This window comes from Aythya fuligula, chromosome 2 (genome assembly GCF_009819795.1).
Source record: "Aythya fuligula isolate bAytFul2 chromosome 2, bAytFul2.pri, whole genome shotgun sequence".
Lineage (NCBI taxonomy): Eukaryota > Metazoa > Chordata > Aves > Anseriformes > Anatidae > Aythya > Aythya fuligula.
Window position 1 is genome coordinate 25,596,604 of NC_045560.1, and position 17,516 is coordinate 25,614,119.

General features: G+C 37.5%; 1 protein-coding gene across 1 annotated transcript in view; it reads left to right on the forward strand.

Annotated features, from left to right (window-relative positions):
- Nucleotides 1-17,516, forward strand: part of LOC116486880 (probable acyl-CoA dehydrogenase 6) — an 86,500-nt gene that overhangs the window by 36,121 nt on the left and 32,863 nt on the right. The window contains exon 3 of the mRNA XM_032183406.1: nucleotides 16,866-16,995. Within this exon, the coding sequence (XP_032039297.1) occupies nucleotides 16,866-16,995 (130 nt within the window). The remainder of the gene's footprint in view (nucleotides 1-16,865; nucleotides 16,996-17,516) is intronic.

The following is a 17,516-nucleotide window of genomic DNA, read 5'->3' on the forward strand; positions in this document are numbered from 1 at the left end:
CACTTTTAGAAGAATAAAAAGTAAAATCATGATTTTTTAAAAATGTTTTCTAAAGCTGTTTTGTTGTTGTTGTTGTTGTTGTTTTTGTTTTTGTTTTTGTTTTTGTTTTTGTTTTTTTCCCTACATAGTTGTTTCTCACATGTGGTGTTAGTCTGAAGTCTTACTCTTTAGTGAGCAGTCAGAGGTCATTTGTCAATGTGGGATTTGTGGGCATGGGAGGTGCTGCTGCAGCATGGTATGCAACTCCCACCTGGCTCCCCGTTCCCCCCCTCTTCCCTGGGGCATTGCTGGAGAGCAAAACGTTTTCCCCACCTCAAGAAGGAACAGAGGAAGCAGAACTGTCTCCAGAAATAAGTACGAGAGCAAGGGTGGCTATTGTCATTTTTCTTGCAGGAGCTGGAGGCTGAAGGACTTGAGTCTTCAAGAAGAAGAAACAGCAAGATTGTTTATTTGCAGTAAAATCAGTTATTGAATCTTCGTGCATCAGCTGCTCCAATTGCTAAGTAGCAATTGAGGATACTCCTAAGTGAGGTGTCTGGTAGTTTATTATCTGTAGTTAATATAATATAAATTACTGACTAAGAAGGCTGTGTTTCATGTGATTAAGAGCACAGAAACAAAAGAGTGCTTTTCCTGGCACGTGCTACGTTCTAGTGGCAAAAAAAAAAAAAAAAAAAAAAGAACCTAGGTCTGATTTCAATTTAACTTAGTCAGCTTAATTTCTTATGCTTTAGTTGTTCACAAAAAAAAATAAAATTTTTTTTTACACATTGCCAGAGCCAAGTTCATTTTTCAATACTCTTGTGTACCTTGTGACCTTGATTTCAAACTTTTTTTTGTTTTTATAAACCATCTTTCCATCAGAAAAAGATACATTTTCAAAAGCTGTTCTTCTTTGACCGTTGGGATAACTTTGCTGTGGTGCTGAACTGTTTCTGCCAGCAAAAGACCTCTAAGTTCAATAAGTAGCATCAGCTTTTATGCAAGTGAGAGCAGTATTTCATCCCTTCTTTATTTTAATTTTTCTCTATGCTATAAGGCTGCTGTCTGCAGCTCTTTACTACTCATACTGCAAGAGTCATCACCATAATTAGTAGTGAAAATTCAAAAAAGAGGAAATCGACCTTTCGTGAGTTTCAGAGAATTTTCATCTGCAGCTCTGGACACAAATCCAAAATCAACTCTATTAACTGGATCCTATTTTACCAACACTGAGAGGGATTTGGGATAGCAGCTCTTGTTTGGGCATGTCTTGGCCTGAAAGTTTATGGCAAACTATAATTGAGTTCAGGGAAGAAAGGAAGAAAGATCAAAGGGCTGATTTGTAGGAGCAATTACAGAGCTGAGGTAGGGAGTGATAAGAGGCTTGTGATTACTATGTGTGTGTCAGGCATAAACAGGGGAAGGGGGAGCCATTTAGGACAGAGGAAGAAAAACTGCCAGCAGTGTAAGCTGTGAGATTGTCACTTACTGGCCAAAAATTGTAACTGCTGGTGACATACCAGCTGTATTAAATGGCAGGAGATTAAATAGGCAGTTGGGACTCACTCTTCTAGAGCTTATGGGATTCTTTAATTTCTTAGATTCTTTAATTCAAATTTAGTGGCAACTAGGGAGTTGCTTAAGTGTGTCATCCAACTTCATGTTAATATGGGTAATTAAGTTCCGTGCAGTAATCCAATAATCAAATCCCATACTTGTGAATAAATTAGAGAAGTAGATTTGTCCTGTGACCTTTGGATCTCTGTAGGTCACTTCCAAGATGAATGCAGAAAGTTGGTGAGGACAGGAAATTTTTCTGTATGCTTGGATAGTCATTGGAAAACGTTACATCCCTGAAGGAAGGAGTAAAAAGCAATGGAAGACAGTTGAGATGTAGTATATATTTGCATATGCTTTAGAAGACACCAGATTGGAGTTTATATAGTTAGAATGGTTGGCATGCTATGTGGCAAGATTGTTGTAATGGTTAATTACTCTCACTGAGGAAAATCTGGGTCTTATTTCAAGGTGTAGTTTTTCTTTTTTCAGGATCATGTATTATCTACCTTCTTCAGAATCATTTTTATTGGTCATGGGGTTAGATAGGAATGACCAAGGACTACCGTACTGATACCAGAAAGTAACATACTGATATGCATTTGTTGGCAAGTGTTCAAGGAAGTGACACCACCAGCAAGTATCAGGCCAGATCAGGTAGGTAGCACCATTCATTTTTGGGGCTGGTCTGGAGCACTAACTTCCCAATGTGTGCTCTGGCTAGAGTGACAGAAATGTGTGTGTTCATGCCTGATATGGGCTGAATTTGTGACTGCGGAGTCCTGGCTTCTGCTAGGACTGCTTGTCCTCAGTAGTGCTACTATCTGCGATGCTTTCTAGATTATGATGCTCTATAATCTTTTATAATTTTTTCTTTCCTTTTTTTTTTTTTATATGACATTTAATTTAATGCTCTACATATTTTTTCCATGAAGCTCAGAAATTACTGTAAAAGTTCTGCCTTTGTTATAACAACGAAATAACAATGCAATGAGTCATTTCAAATACAGTTTTCATAAGTTAGTGTAGGAAAGGCAGGGAGAAACTTTAAAAGCAGGCAGTTCTATAGTTAATACTTACATATGAAGTATTAACTATAACTATATTGATATAACTATTGATATATGAAGTATAACTATAAGTGTGTAAGTAAAAATTCAATAAATGAATATTCTTAAATATATACTAACTACTTTTGCATTTAATATATCTGTAGAGTTCCTTGGCTTTATTTGCACATCCTCAACTCTGTTTTTGTTTAATCATCAGCAAAACCATCTTTTTTATTGATACATACAGATACAAATAAAATTCTTTTTTCAGTGAACAGTGTCACAGTGTAAGTAATGAAAAGTGAATGTTAGGTTGTTATTAATAACAGACAGTTTACCTTCAGAATCTCCATAAATTTGTTCAGAGAAGGTGAACATACATATGTTCACCATAAATATGTATTTCAAATACATATTTAGAAGTCTGTTCTCAATTAGCATGCAGGCAGAAAGTCAATTTATGACTGAATTATTTGTGATAAGTATTTCAATCACATATATAACTTCATATAAGTTTATATAACTTCAGGTGTAAATACTCAGTTAAATCTCTTGTGAATTTCTTTAAAATATTTTTCTCTTTTTCTCTGTCCTCTTTTTTTTTCTCTTTTTTTCTTTCATTTTTTTCCTTTTTTATTTTTTTTTTATTTTTATTTTTTTTTTAATTTAATTTGTTCTGTTTCTGTGTAAGAGAAACCTGTCTCTGGGTATTGTTGAAAATAGCGGAAAATATGAAGTCATTTATCACAACATTAGTGAGAAAGTAATCTCAACTGTAAGCAAAAAAACATAAAGAAGGAAACATCAGTCTTCTCGTAACTCCTCTATGACAGCTTGTTCAGACACAATTAAGTTAGTATATGGGATGGGAAGACTTTAAAAGTACTCTTTATGGAACAAACACCAAAAGTTCTAAACATTGGTATGATTTTGCTCATGCCTTTTGCTATTCTCTCATCTAAAAGACCCGAGTAGGGTCATTTGCCACTTTTTAGTAGCAGTTATTTCCTAACTTGTCCAGTTGCATCTGGGGAGTTGTGATTCTGTGAGGAATGTGGAAATAACGGGGGTTAAGTTATGCTTAGGCTGAAGTAGCGGCAGCACTGCTGAAAGCAGAATGGTGTGACAGGCACCATTGCTCCAGGAGCCTGAATCTGTCTGCCTGCTGTCTTCTGCTTGCAGGCTTATACATGCCTTAAGGTTTTATTTACCAAGAAGGATCTCCAGTTAGAGCATATATCAAATCAGCCATGAGGATTCATATTTCCTTCCACCCCTTGCTTCTTTGAATTAGGTTTAAAAATAAAATACAACAAGCAGGACACTTCCTTCTCTGTTGTTTTCTGTGATGGTGAGCATCACTCCACCCATCTGTCTGCTTTCCTTCCCCATGCACTTCCCTGAAATGAATCCTCCATTGTTTTCCTTAATTAATGACATTCTTCCCAGGCTCAGGTCAGAGTTTATTTGTTTTTTTTTTTTAGTTAGTTGTGTTTTTTTTTGAGCATGCGACTTTTTCAATATTGTGGCAAAATGCTGTCATTTTTATACCGAGAGACTTACCTATTACACTCCTGTTGGATTTGCATCATCTACTTTGCCACTGAGACCATAACCTGCACAAAAATTTAAATGGCAGGCAAAAGTACCTTTTTCTAAATTACTTTCTCCTTCCTTGCCATCCACTTCCATGCCTTTTATCAGTTTTGTGGATCATGCTATCATCACTAAGGGCTTTTTTTTTGTGTGTTTATTTCCCCCCCCCTTTTTTTTTCCTAAGTAGTAAGATGTTTTAAAAGAAAGTCAATGGTATATTACCTTTCAAAGGCTTTATTGCCTCACGGGCCATTTATTTAAAAGGCACACAAAATGCTGCTCTTCTTATGCAAGGAGATGAAAAAATGAAGGTAGATGATTGTGTAAATGAGGGAAAAGAGCTATGGGTGTTTGGTCCCTTTTGTTCAAACGTGGTTTTCTCAGCAGGAGTGACCTGATAACAGGTAGCACCCTGCATTTCCAAGGTGGAGCCTGACCGTCAGCAGCAAGGCAGAGTGGGGAGCCAAGGGCTTCTTGCTCAGCAGAGCATGGTGCTGGGCTCTTGTTGGCCTCAGCTGAGAAACTGCTAGAGACAAGATTAAAAGAAAAAATAAATTAAAAAAAAAAAAAAAAAAGTCAACAGGGAAACATTAGGGATAACAAAATTCCGGTATGATTAGTTTTTATATAACCTTGTTGTTGCACATTCTTCATTGCTGGCAGGATGAAAAGAGGGGGCTCATGATCCAGCTGTAAAATCTGGATGAATTTGTTTGGTGTGGTTTTGTTCCCCCATCTTTTCTGTGTTGATAATCAAAACAATGAGATCAGCAATGTCCATTCATCTTGGTAGGGCATTCAAAAAGCATCCCAAGTGTGATTAAAAATAAAATAAAGAGAAATGTTCACTTGCGTAAGGAACAGGGTTGGTGGTACACAGTGCCCCGAGCTGAGTTTACACTGAGGGGAACCTGTTGACAAGGGAAAAATTAGGGAGAGGTTCCATTCCAGGTCAGTATGGGGAACACAATCCAGAGGCTAGGATTTGTCTGAAGATTGATCCTACCTCTGGAAAGTCAGCGTAGAAGGACACACTGAGAGATGGAAAACAACTGGAAGAAAAATAAAAATTATGTCAAAATGTGATGTTGGATTTATCCATACTTGATCTCTAATATGATTAACCAGCTTCTTAAAGCTCTTAATTCCTATATAATACAGTTTTTAGTGATTATTTACTCTAAGTTATTATGCCTTAAGACTATTTTTTCTGGAAGCTTGAGAGGCTGCACACAGCCTTTCAAGTTGCAGGGCTGGATTAAGCAGGACCCCAACTGTACCAACCACTCCAACACAAAATCAGAGCAAACCAAACCTCGCAGAGTGAATTGCAAATTAAATTACAAATGGGAGACATTTTCTAGGGGTAAAACATTAGACAGGGTACCCTCAGTCTGCAGCAGCAGAGCTCCAAAACATAGGAATTTCCCTAAAATGGTAACAGTTTAGGATTTATTTATTTTATTGGTTTTGTTTTGCTTTGCTAGTTTTTCTCTTTATGGCAATATTCCTAACACATAAGAAGAATCTGCACAATAAGGAAGTGGATCTAATTCTTTTGTGTAAACCTCCCTAAAACACAGAGGATAGTGGCTTTGTTTGGTTTGAAAGTGTAATTGCTAAGGTCTGTGTTTTCGCCTGCTCTTTAGGTAAGTTTGTATTTGGTGCATTTTTCATGTCTTGCTTTAATTACTTCTCGGTTTAGTCCATCCTTTATCAACGGTACGCTGAAATTTAGAGCTACTCTAAAATTAGATACAGACACAATGTGAGAGGGATTTCAAACAAGAAGTAAAAGACTCTTCCCTGATACTTGATGTTGTAAGAAAAGCTGAGCAAATCTGTAGCTTAGTCATTACAGTTACCATGTTTGCATAAACGTGAACAAAATAAATGAGCCACTTTTTTTTTTTTTTTAATCTTGATTTTCTGAAGTAAGAAGATAGGCGTTAATTCTTGTGTGACTTGTTTTATGTCCCCTGTCTTGAAGTGCTGAGGCTGTAGCCTAGGGGTTACTTTGATCTTTTTGAGAAAGGAAAAAAAAATTCTTTTTATTTTATTTTATTTTATTTTATTTTATTTTATTTTATTTTATTTTATTTTTTTATTTTATTTTATTTTATTTTATTTTATTTTATTTTTGAATGGAAAGAGAGTTTAGGCTTTACATTTGAGGAATAGTTTGTGTAACTTTTTTATTGTTTCACTGAAGTATAGCATGGTCTCAAACCTAACTGCTAATTTTGAGGCTATTCAGTATTCAAAGAGCAGTGTTTTTGTTCTTTCCTCAACTATTTTAAATGTGGAGTGAGAGCTGAGTGTAAATTGATGGTTTTGGTGTGGGCTTTCTCATTCTTCGTGGTTTGGTGTAACGATGTAGTTGTGAGGAAGGAGGCACAACCACTGCTTCTTTGCTCCCTGTTTAACTTAGAGTTGCTCAATTTGAGAGTACCTAATGCTGAGAAAAGCTGTAAACTGGCTTTTTGTTAAGCATAATGAATTAACAAATAGCTGGAGTCTGTAAAAGGAGAGAAAACACCATACTGGTGCAGTTTGCTCAATATTGTGAAGCTTCATCAGTTCAGCCCAGCACGTAACTACAGCATCTCTGAAATATGTGAAAGCTTATCACCAACTTTTTGGAGATCTGGCTTACGAGGAAAATACTTTTTTTTTTTTTTTTTTAATTTTTTTTTGGACAGAAATAGTGGCTAGGAGGCCATGGGCATGGAAAGCAAAGGCTTCACCAGCAACCTCAGTGGCTACACAGTGAGCTGTGCAACCGTGCTAAAATGTGGCAATAAAAATGGGGTAATAAAATCCCGTTTGGCTCACTCTGTTGCAACCCTGTTCTGCTCAGTGGGGTCTCCAGGCTACAGAAGCCTGTTGTGTTACAGCTGGCTGGCTGGAGACATCTGAAAAATCTGATAAATATTTGTGAGACCATTGGATATGTTTCTAAAATAGCACCTCCAAAAGTTTTGGCATGGAGAGCTTCCAAGATGGAAAGAGATGTACATTAATAAAAGACGTATGTTAATATATTAACATAATTTTATGATTGCATGTTCTGTTTCTGGAGATGCTTACACCTATGTACTGATAAATTGAGTGGAGTTTTTGATTTCAGATATTTCACTGACTCATTTAGAAACAGTGCAAACAACACTGTAATCAATTCTTGGTATCTGATGGATGGTTGCCAAACCTATCATGTTTTTAAAATTGTTTGCAATTAGATGGATCTAATGGAAAGTGCATGGTACAACACAAACTTTAAATAATAATAATAATTTGTAGTCTTGACAAGTGCATTTTCCTTCATGAAAAGCTACCTTTCCCTGCTCCATCCACCCCAGTTTCCATCTGCTTGTGGATGTGTGGGAGAGCTGAGGGATGGCTCTGGAGCATTTGTCTCCTCAGGAGGAGAAGAAGGCTGCAGCCTCAGTGGTAATTGTCTTCTGATGTGAAAGGAAAGCATGTTGTTGCCAAGATCATTGAGCCATGAAGATAACTGAGTTATTTGACATCACTTCTGAGACTGTTTTTCAAATATCTCTTGCAATAATTTCCTAATTTCTGTGAAAAAGGACTTTTTTCATGCTTGTAAACTCTTTGCTGCTTTTATTTTAGAATGTGAATACTTTAAATCTCAGTTTTAGTCATCCTATGAGTATATACAATGAAATATAAGTTTTGATTTTAATATATTTCAGCAGAATCATTCAGCATATGCAATAAAATAAAATTGCAAATTTCTTTGCAAGTTTACCATGTGACCACATATTTAAGGTATTATTTTCCTGAAGAAAACATTTATTGCTTTGCTACTCTACTGTGATATTTTAAGAATGCGGATTTAAGATATGATTTGTTGTGTAGCTACTTCTTAAAAAAGAAAACGATAGAGGTGAATAGCCATCCTCTGACATTCTTGGAGCTCCTGAGTGGCAGCTGAGTGCATGAACATCCCTGTTCAAGTTCCTGAGTGATGTGTAAGCTTAAAGATTGTATTGATGATTAGGAGAGGTTTGACTTTCACTGTAAGAGTTTATACATTCAGCAGCATAAATGCACTTTCCTATAGTCTTTAATTACCTCAGGCTAAACCTGTTTTCTATTCCCATTGTAAAAAATAAAAAATAAAAGAAGAGATCAATAATCTGAATAAATGTTATTTTTTGGAGCATAGCACAGAGGACTATGGAATACTCATAGAAATAATAAAATATTTTGAGTAGAAAGTTCTGAAGAAAACAGTCTTGGATGGAGACCTTGATTTCTGGCATGCTCTGCACTATACTGGCAGTCCTTGCACTCATGCCCAGTATCCCATAAAATACACACCCTCCAATTTCAAGGTAAATAATAGGAAATTGTGCTGTAGCATTTTTCATGTTGGAGATTGCAGTTCAGGTTAGAATCCTCTTGTGTTAGCATTTTTACAGAGAGGGATGATCCATGTTATGATATAACATGTCTGACATTGTAAGAGAAAAGATGTACACAAAGTCAGATGCAGAAATGAGAACTAAACTGGGGGGTGGGAATAAGAATGCAACATCATATTATTAAAAAAAAAAAACAAAAAACAAAAAAAAAAACCTCTGAACTTTGTTATTTTTCTTTGAGCTTTTTTTTTTTTTTTCTTTTTTTTTTTTTCCAGTTTGAGGTCAAACTCATGATGTTTCCTCATAAAATGAAGACAGGCTTTTTGTCTTAGACAGCAAACCATAGCCTATTGCCCAGAAATAGGGATGGTCTTGTGTTGTTTTGTTTTTGCTAGCTCAAAGCAATTTTAAATGCAATCAGATTTCACAAACTCAACAAAACAGGGAACAGGTTCTCCATTGCTCTCTGCCGCATTTGTGTCGCCCCTGTGGATGCAGATGTTGCCAACTGAAGAGAATTTTGGCTGTTAATACTCGCAAATGAGGAAATTACTTGATGACAGTGAAGCACACTTATACCTGTCGCAATAGTTTGTAGATGGCTCTTTAATAATTTGTTCACAGTGACAGTGCTAGAAGTATGTTGATCTACAATGTGACATGTTTTGGGATGGCAGGGGACTTTTTTTTTTTTTCAGTAATGGGCCGAGCTTCTTGAGGACTTTAGGGGACAGCCACTGGAAAACCACTTGGTGCTGATTGGAGTCCTGTGGCAGTCTCTGCAGTGTACTTCTGTTTTGAGACCTGAGCTGCTGAACTTTTGCTTACTAGTCTGGCTCCAGAGGATGTCTGAACTTCATTGTATTAGCACACACATTTCTAAAGCCTTGTTTTGCTAAAGATTTTTTTTTTTTTTTTTTTTAAAAAAAAGCATTTATCAAATTTTTCTCCGCCCTCCTTGTAATTCTCAGTTTATAACCCCCTGTGGAGACTGCAAGTTTTGGAACTTGTGATCTAGTAAAATCTTTGGATGTGACATTGTGAGGTAGCTGGCTAAAGTTTTCCAATGCAGCTTTCCAACAAGCTGTTTATCAGCTTGAACTTGAATAAAAGCTTTTGTAGGAAGGAACGTTAAACACAGTTTTCAGCTGCTAAATAGTCAACCTTGGTATTAAGTCTTGGCATAGAAATTTTAATAAGAAGTAAATTTAGTAAATCCATTTAATCCCTGGCTCATATATTATTGCTTTTTATTTTAATTATTTATGTAGAATACAGAATGAGCTCTGGATCTTTAGAATATTGGCTGTGTGTCCTGCTGCCTTGAAGAGGTGAAAGTAAATTAGTCTGCTTTTCTGGTCAGACGTTTGCTATGAAACTGAGTACAATTTCTTCTGATTTCAGATCTTGACAGCTTTTCATCAAGCACCTAAAAACTCCTTACAAACATATGTATTCACTCCTGTCACTCCCCTTGTCTCTCCTTTGGGTTTGAACTGGAGTTCTTTGGGGTCTGTGTGCTGTCTGTTGTTAAATCTGTTCCCATTTCTTTGACCCATTCACCTACAGGATGTTGAATTTCTGTACGTTGCTGTATGTTGCCGAGTCTGAAGGCACATCGCAGTGACTCTGAGGGCTGATTCATGGTGGCGTCAGTCAGCCTGGAGTGGACGCACACCGTGTCAAAGGATGTTGATGCAACATCTGCCTGTTTGTCAGAAGGGTGGCAACCTTCAAGTTGGAGAGGAGCAATATTCCTTGCTGGATGAGCCTGACTCAGAGAATTAAACTTCGCATCCACAAGCACAGCTTAAACTAGGTGAACACACAGCATGTCACAGCAGTGTATGTGCTCAGCATGTGCAAGGAGCTTGGCAGCTCTTGCTGATTGTCTGACCCAAGCAGCAGGTGATATATTCTTGAAACCAAGGCTATGGTTTGTTTATGAGCTTGCCAAAATAGAAACCCAATGAGAAGTAGCATGACTTTGCCATCAAAGCTTAGGAAGTGTGGTATTCAACCGATACCCTCTTGATTTCATTCCTCCATGTATTTATTTCTTATTTTCTTCATGCTATGGTGTTTAGTTGGACTAACATTTTCAAACACATAATAGCTGAGATCTGTACTTTTTAATCTTAAAAAAAAATGTAGGATGGTTTAAATAGGCTTTTGAGAAATTGGTGTTGGGTCGGAGCTGAGAGGGAAAAATAATCAGTTTATAAATTGGCAGAGGAAGACTGCAGAATCTATGAGCAGTGATTGCATCAAGTTTATCTCCGAGTTAGAGTTGGTGCAACAGCTGTTGTTTAGGAAAGTATGCAATCCTGGATTTTCTTTTTTTGTCTCTCTCTGTTGGTGTTCTTGTGTTGCCATGTTTTATATCATCAGTATTTTGCAGCTTAGCCTTCCCTTCCTCGTAATGTTGTTTATATACAATTTGGGGTGGATTTTTGTGATTTCTGGAGAACTCTGGTATCCTTCTGAGTTTAAAGATGCAGGCAGATGTGATTGCTGGCTCACAGAGCAGTTAGTCTTGCTGCATGTCCATTTAGAAAATAAACCAAGCTTATAAATTTGTGAGAGAGATCCTTGTTAGCTAGTGCAGCAGCTGTCAAGTAGTGATTTAAAATCTATTGCTCTGGCTTTCCAAAGCAATGTCCTAGACAGCTTTGTACCCTCTTTAAATGTGTTCACACCCCCCAGCTAGGCACACACCTGCTCAGTGGCTTGTTCTTCATTTGCTTGTTTATATAAGTGGTTCCTTATCTTTACACTCTGAGAAATTCTTCTACTGTATTTTCCAGTGTAGCTTTGTCTTATCTAAAACAGCAGTAGACAGATATGATCACCTTATCCATCTCAGTAAATTTGGTTTCTAAAGTGGCAGCAAGGATGACTTGCACATTAATGAGTGTTGTGGGAATACACAATTTGCATTGTCAGTGACACAGGGGTTGTTCTGATGCTGCTAACCATGTGTGTTTGAAAAGGAATGAGCAGCCAGTCCATATCTTTTTTTTTTTTTCTTTTTTCTTTTTTCTTTTTTTCTTTTTTCTTTTCCAAGCAATACTGGATCATAAGACTAGCATTACCAACTAAAACTTTAGCTCCCAGGTCCTTATCTGCCTTGGATTTTTTGGATAAACTAGTGAGCATCTGTGAAAGGTCAAGTACTCTTTGTGGTAGATCACCAAACAAAATTGTAAACCACCATAATCTGTCTTCGTTTAGGACAATTTTTTGGTCAAACTGAGGGAGTTTGACCCATATGACTAAGCTACTCTGACAAGGGGAACTTTGCCTCTGATACAAGGCTTTTTATTTGTTTCTTTCTCTTTACTTTTTATTTTTTCCCCATGGATTAATCCAGCTGAAATATCCAAAAAATATGTGTGTTGATCTCAACAAAGCTGAAATGCATTCACAGTGTTTCTGTTACATGAAATAGGAGGTTTTATTCACTACACCCAGCAGAAGCAAATAAGGATCAAAAAGTATCTTCCAATTTTATCAGCCTAGACTTTTCAGCACGGGTTGGTGGGAAATTGAACACCACTGAGAGCACACCTTTGGCAATTCTTTAAATTACTTTTATGTAAAGAAGAGGAAGGGAATTACGGTAGGATTTATATACTGACCTGTCTGATTATATTTGCACTTGTGTAACCTCAGGGCTCTTTGTAGTATTCTGGAGCTGAAATTTTTGAATGATATTTGTGACGTGTGAGTAAGGTTTGAACACTTACATTTTTCTTCTGTTGATTCAAAATCATAGGCTATGATGAAAACTGGCAATTAACTCTGTCGCCTTGGTGTCAGATGTAGGATTCTCTCAGACCTGTCTCCAAGATGGGAGGTGATTCACGTTTTGTTTGTCTTTCTAGTCACTAGAAATAAGGGCATATGTTGTGTTTTTTTTGTTGGTGGTGGTTGTTTACACTGAGGTAGGTGGCAATAGTAGAAATAATACTGCATGATCTACTTTGATATAGGTACACCCTGTGTGAACTTTGGAAGCTGTGTAAGCAAGCAAATTATATTGGCTTTGAAGATCCAGCTACTCATATGACTGTATTGTGTTTTCATCCTTGCTTTTTCAGGCTTGTGAACATTCTTAAAACACTCTGAAGATTTCCCCCCCCCCCCATTTCCTTGCTTCAACTCACTTATAGATCCTTTTCACCTCAGATAGAATCTAACTGATAGCTACTAGGTAGTGTTCAGAAGCAATTTCTGAATAAAAGCACTAGTAAGCTCTTAAAAATTTGGACTAGAGGCTTCAAGTCTGTTTCATCATTGCATGGAGTCATATATGAACAGGGAGCTTGTAGCTGAACGAGGGACAAGAAACCTTTTGGTCTTCACAAAAATAAAATGATCATGTGGAAGTTCTCAGCATCTCCTTTTCTTTTGTAAGTCCTTTTTCTTAGACACCTTAGACACCTGTCTTCACCTTTTACTATTTTCCCCACTGATTTTCTCATCAGTGTTTCTGTTTTCATGTGGTGCAGCCAAAGATCAGGTACTGCTTTTTTATTTGTAGTTTTGGACATTATCTTTGTTGTCTGCCTACATTCATACATAAAGGTCCTGATAGTCTAAATTATCAGATTTACTGGAAGAATATATATCTATATCATTTAAAAAACAGATTTATTTAAACTCACTATTTTGGGGGCTCCCGCTGTGACACAGTAAGTGTCAAAATCTTCACGGTGTAGAAATAAATTGCTTGATATAAAATAAGGAGCTTTTTTCCTCAGGTTAAAGTAACACGTGGTGATGGTTAGCAGAAGAGCACAAGGTAATAATACACAGAACACTTTGGCCAGCAGCCAGACCCCCACCCAGCCACTGGCTCCTTTTCCCTCCTCAACAGGACAGGGGAGGAAACCCAAAGGAAAGGCTCACGTGTTGACAGAAGGACAGGGAGATCGCTCGCCACTTGCCATCATGGGTGAAGCAGACCTGGCTTGGGGAAGATTAATCCAATTAATTGCTGACTAACAAAGATTTTGTCTCATGAGGAAAAAGAACACCTTCCCCCTGCCCCCCATCACTCCCTTTTTCCCTAGCTCAGCTTCACTCCTTCATCCCAGCTCCTCTATGTCCTCTCCAGTCCCAGTCTGCTGCTCCTTCCTCACTATACTTCTCCCCTGCTCCAATGCGGCTCCCTCCCACGGGCTGCAGTGCAGAATTTTTATTTATTTGTGTGTTCACATGCATTGGGTTTTATAATTCAATTTCTTTGCATTAGAACCTGAAATCAACAATGGACAAGATAGCAGATGAATCCGTTCAATAGCTGGAAGTTGCACTATTGTCAGCAGAACAGCAACAATTTGAATGTAGCAGAGATGCCTTTTTCTACCTGTTTTGAATTATAAATATGTCAGTGCCATTAGACTTTGTGCTTGGTTTTGCTTTGCTTTGTTCTTTCAATATTTCTCACAAAATAAAAATGGAAATGTAACCAAACAATTCGCTCAATGTCAATCATCTCAATTTAAAGCTAAATAAAATATTTACCATAGAAATGTTTTACCTGTGAATATTTGCATATAACAAAAACAATCACATCTGAAATTGGCTTGGTTCCTTTAATTGTTTTTTCACCAAAAATTATGTTGGGCATGCTGTTTGCTTTTCCGAATGAAAGTTAGATCAGCCTAGTAGCATTACACCATTGGGCAGGTATTTGCAGGAGGTGTTGTTTTGTTGATGGAAGTGGCGAACACAACCTTCATGCCCACCAACAGTACAAATTATGCTTACAGAATGAAGCACTCTTTCTGTGATATGTTCACTGGCATTGCTTCAGGAGGTGGAAATGAGAACCGTCTGTTGGTTTTGTCTTGGTGAATTTGTGCTGGAGGAAGCTGGGTGCTGCTGGGCATCTCAGGGCTGGTGATTATGGCACAGTTATGATATATGCCAGTGCTCAGGGAATAACCTTCCTTCCATGGCACCTTCAAAAGTAGGGTTCCCCATAATCATCCATCAAACCACTTGCATTTCTCCATGAAACCTTTTTCTGCTTGGCTTCTGGAGCAGAACTGATGCAAAGTTCGGTGTTGCCTCCTGCACAGGGTTCCTACAGTTTGCTTCTGCTTTCCTGCCTGTCTGCAGCTGTGGTTGTCTCTTATGTTATCTATCCCCAGGTTAAAAAGTATTTGGAGCATACACCATCTCTTTGCTAGGGCTTCCCCCTTCAGCTTCTCAGCATCTGAGGCTTTGTTCTGTTTCTTCTCTCTGGTAGGAAATTTCCTTGGATATCGTGACTTTGAGAACTGCTTTTTTACAGCATTTTGTTTTGAAAACATACCATTTAGTAACTGCTCTTAAATGAGAGCAATGTCAGTCTATTATATCATTATTTATAATGAATTATGGTACAAACAAGGAATGTATGTAGGGTGCACATTTGCACAAAATGGTCCTCCTTAGGGTCGGTCATGTGTGTAACACAGGTGAAGCTGTTCTGGGTAAACCATGAAACTAAAGTTTTGGTTTGTGAATGTAACTAACAGAAAGGAATGCAAATGTTTGGTAGGCAAAACAAAAGACAAAATTAATAACAGCTGCAGTTTGGCAATAAAGAGATAGACAAGTGGAAAGCATTTATGCAGTAACAAAACCAAGGTTATCTGTTATTACTCTGATGCTTTTCCTGTTTGCTGAATGTTTTCATATCTAAAATGTACTTTATAACACCAGGTTTTCCAGTCCACCCCTCATTTCCCGGTGCTGAGGGTTATGCACAGCTACAAATTTTCATGTAGTTTCAGGAGGAAACTATATTGGGATTATATATTTTGCTAAGGATGTTCCCAGATTACTGTCGTTTCACTGTACTGCTTCAGCTCCCAGTACGAATTTAGATGTTGTCTATGTCTCTAAGTAACGTGTTTTATTTTCAAGTAAAATTGTTGAAAAGTAGCCATTTTGTAATTCTGACAATCCAGACCATTTGGACAGACCTAAGGAGAAATGTTACTTAAAAACTAGATTTCATGCTTAGTCTATTCTAATTGTGCTTTCCCTTCTCTCTGTAGAAAAAAAAAAAAAAAAAAAAAAAAAAAGCACAAAGACAGTATCTGTGAGTTTAGGAAAAAGATGATGGAATACAAAACCCTGTTTTTATGCACTGTGGTGTTTTGATTTATAATTAATGGTGTTTTTGGAAAATGTCAAAGGTCACCAGAGGGGTGAGCTCAGATAGTGCTTGATGTCAGCAAGCGAGGACGGAAGATGGTCATCTTCCCCGTATTGGGTGTGGGGGTAGAGAGATTATATCTATTTATTTGACATTTTCTTAGCTGGTCTTCAAATGAGTAAAAAGATGAAAACGCTTCCTTATCTAACGTTATCTAATCACAACTACTCAGCCAACTAACGATGTCAAGCAGGAGGCTATTTCTTACCATATTTCCTCTGGAATAAAAACTATTTAATAGAGTTAGAAATTACCTCATCCATCATAGAAACACAGCGCTTTTCTGTGTTTCACTGTGTGGGGGTTTATCAGTGCTGGGCTTAGGAAGGAGGTGAAGAATAATATCCTCTTTAATTGAATTTGTGGAATGGAATGTAGGGAGGAAGAACGCCCAGGGCCCTGGGCCATCAACTTTGTGTTAATGAAAAATGCGTTAATGACTGCGACGACCAGGTGCCAGGATATGAAGTATGCATATTTGGTATTGTGCTTCTGCCTAATGTTGATTTTTGAGCTACAGGGGCAACTTCACATATGGACACCATGTGCATGCGGTCTTGTTTGGCGCTGACTTGACTGCTCAGTGTGAGAAAGATGAGTTCCACTTGAGTGCAGTGAAGGATGGGAACACACAGAGAGGGGTTATCATGGAGAAACAGAAGCACATCGTACTTTGTGATTTGTTCATGTGTCCTTGCTGTTAGAAAGAGTGACGTTTCCTACTGATGCCATTTTGAGCAGCACTTTGCTTTTCTTGCTGTTTCTGGTAAAAGTAATGATGCTGCTTAACGTATCCAGGGGTGACCTGATGTGCACATGGGTAATTAGAGCAAATGTAATTTTAAATTCAGGTTTTGTAAAGAGTAGCATGACATCACTTTTCTGAAATGAAAGCTGATAAAATCAAATATTTAAAAGTTAGCAGTAAAATTGCAATTGGCAAATCCTTGCAGTAGCAATCCTTTTTTTTTTTTTCTTCTCATTTATACCAGCTTATAACATTAGTGTGCTCATCTGTTTTATCCACTGAATATATAATATCCAAGTGACAGACGTGTTTTTTTCCAGAATATGGCGGCATGGGCTTGGACTTCTCGTATAACATTGCAGTGGCAGAAGAGCTGGGAAGTATCCGCTGTGGAGGTATTCCTATGGCTATCGGCGTGCAAGCTGGCATGGCTACTCCTGCTCTAACAAGGTAATTTCCAGATTGTTTAGTTTAGCCTAAAACCCACACTGTGTGTGTCTAAGTCTAAAACTTGTCCTGCCACGTGTTTTAGAGTAGGAAAAACGTTACTAGACAGATTTACATTCTAGTTGCTAATCAGTAGTGCTTGAGAAAGAGATGTACTATCTACCAGTTTCAAACAGGTTGATTTAAGGGAGAGAATGCACATTTTTAATATTAGAACATTATGTAATAAAAAAAAAAGCCGTGCTTAATATTAAGTCATTTCCAAACATAGAACTGCAATGCCAGAACCAATTAAAAAACAATCTTAATTCCAGAATCCCACTGTTCATGTTTTTTTTTTTTTTTTTTTTTCTAAGACAGATATCCCAGTGCAGTCATCCTCTAAGGCTGCATTTAGTTGTAATAATTAGGATGAGTCTAATTCTGTTTTGTAATTTATTGGCTTTTTTGCAGCTTCTCAAGGTGCTCCTTGCTGACTCTGCCTTTTCAGAAATAATGATCAGGATTGGTGTAAGACCTGCTAA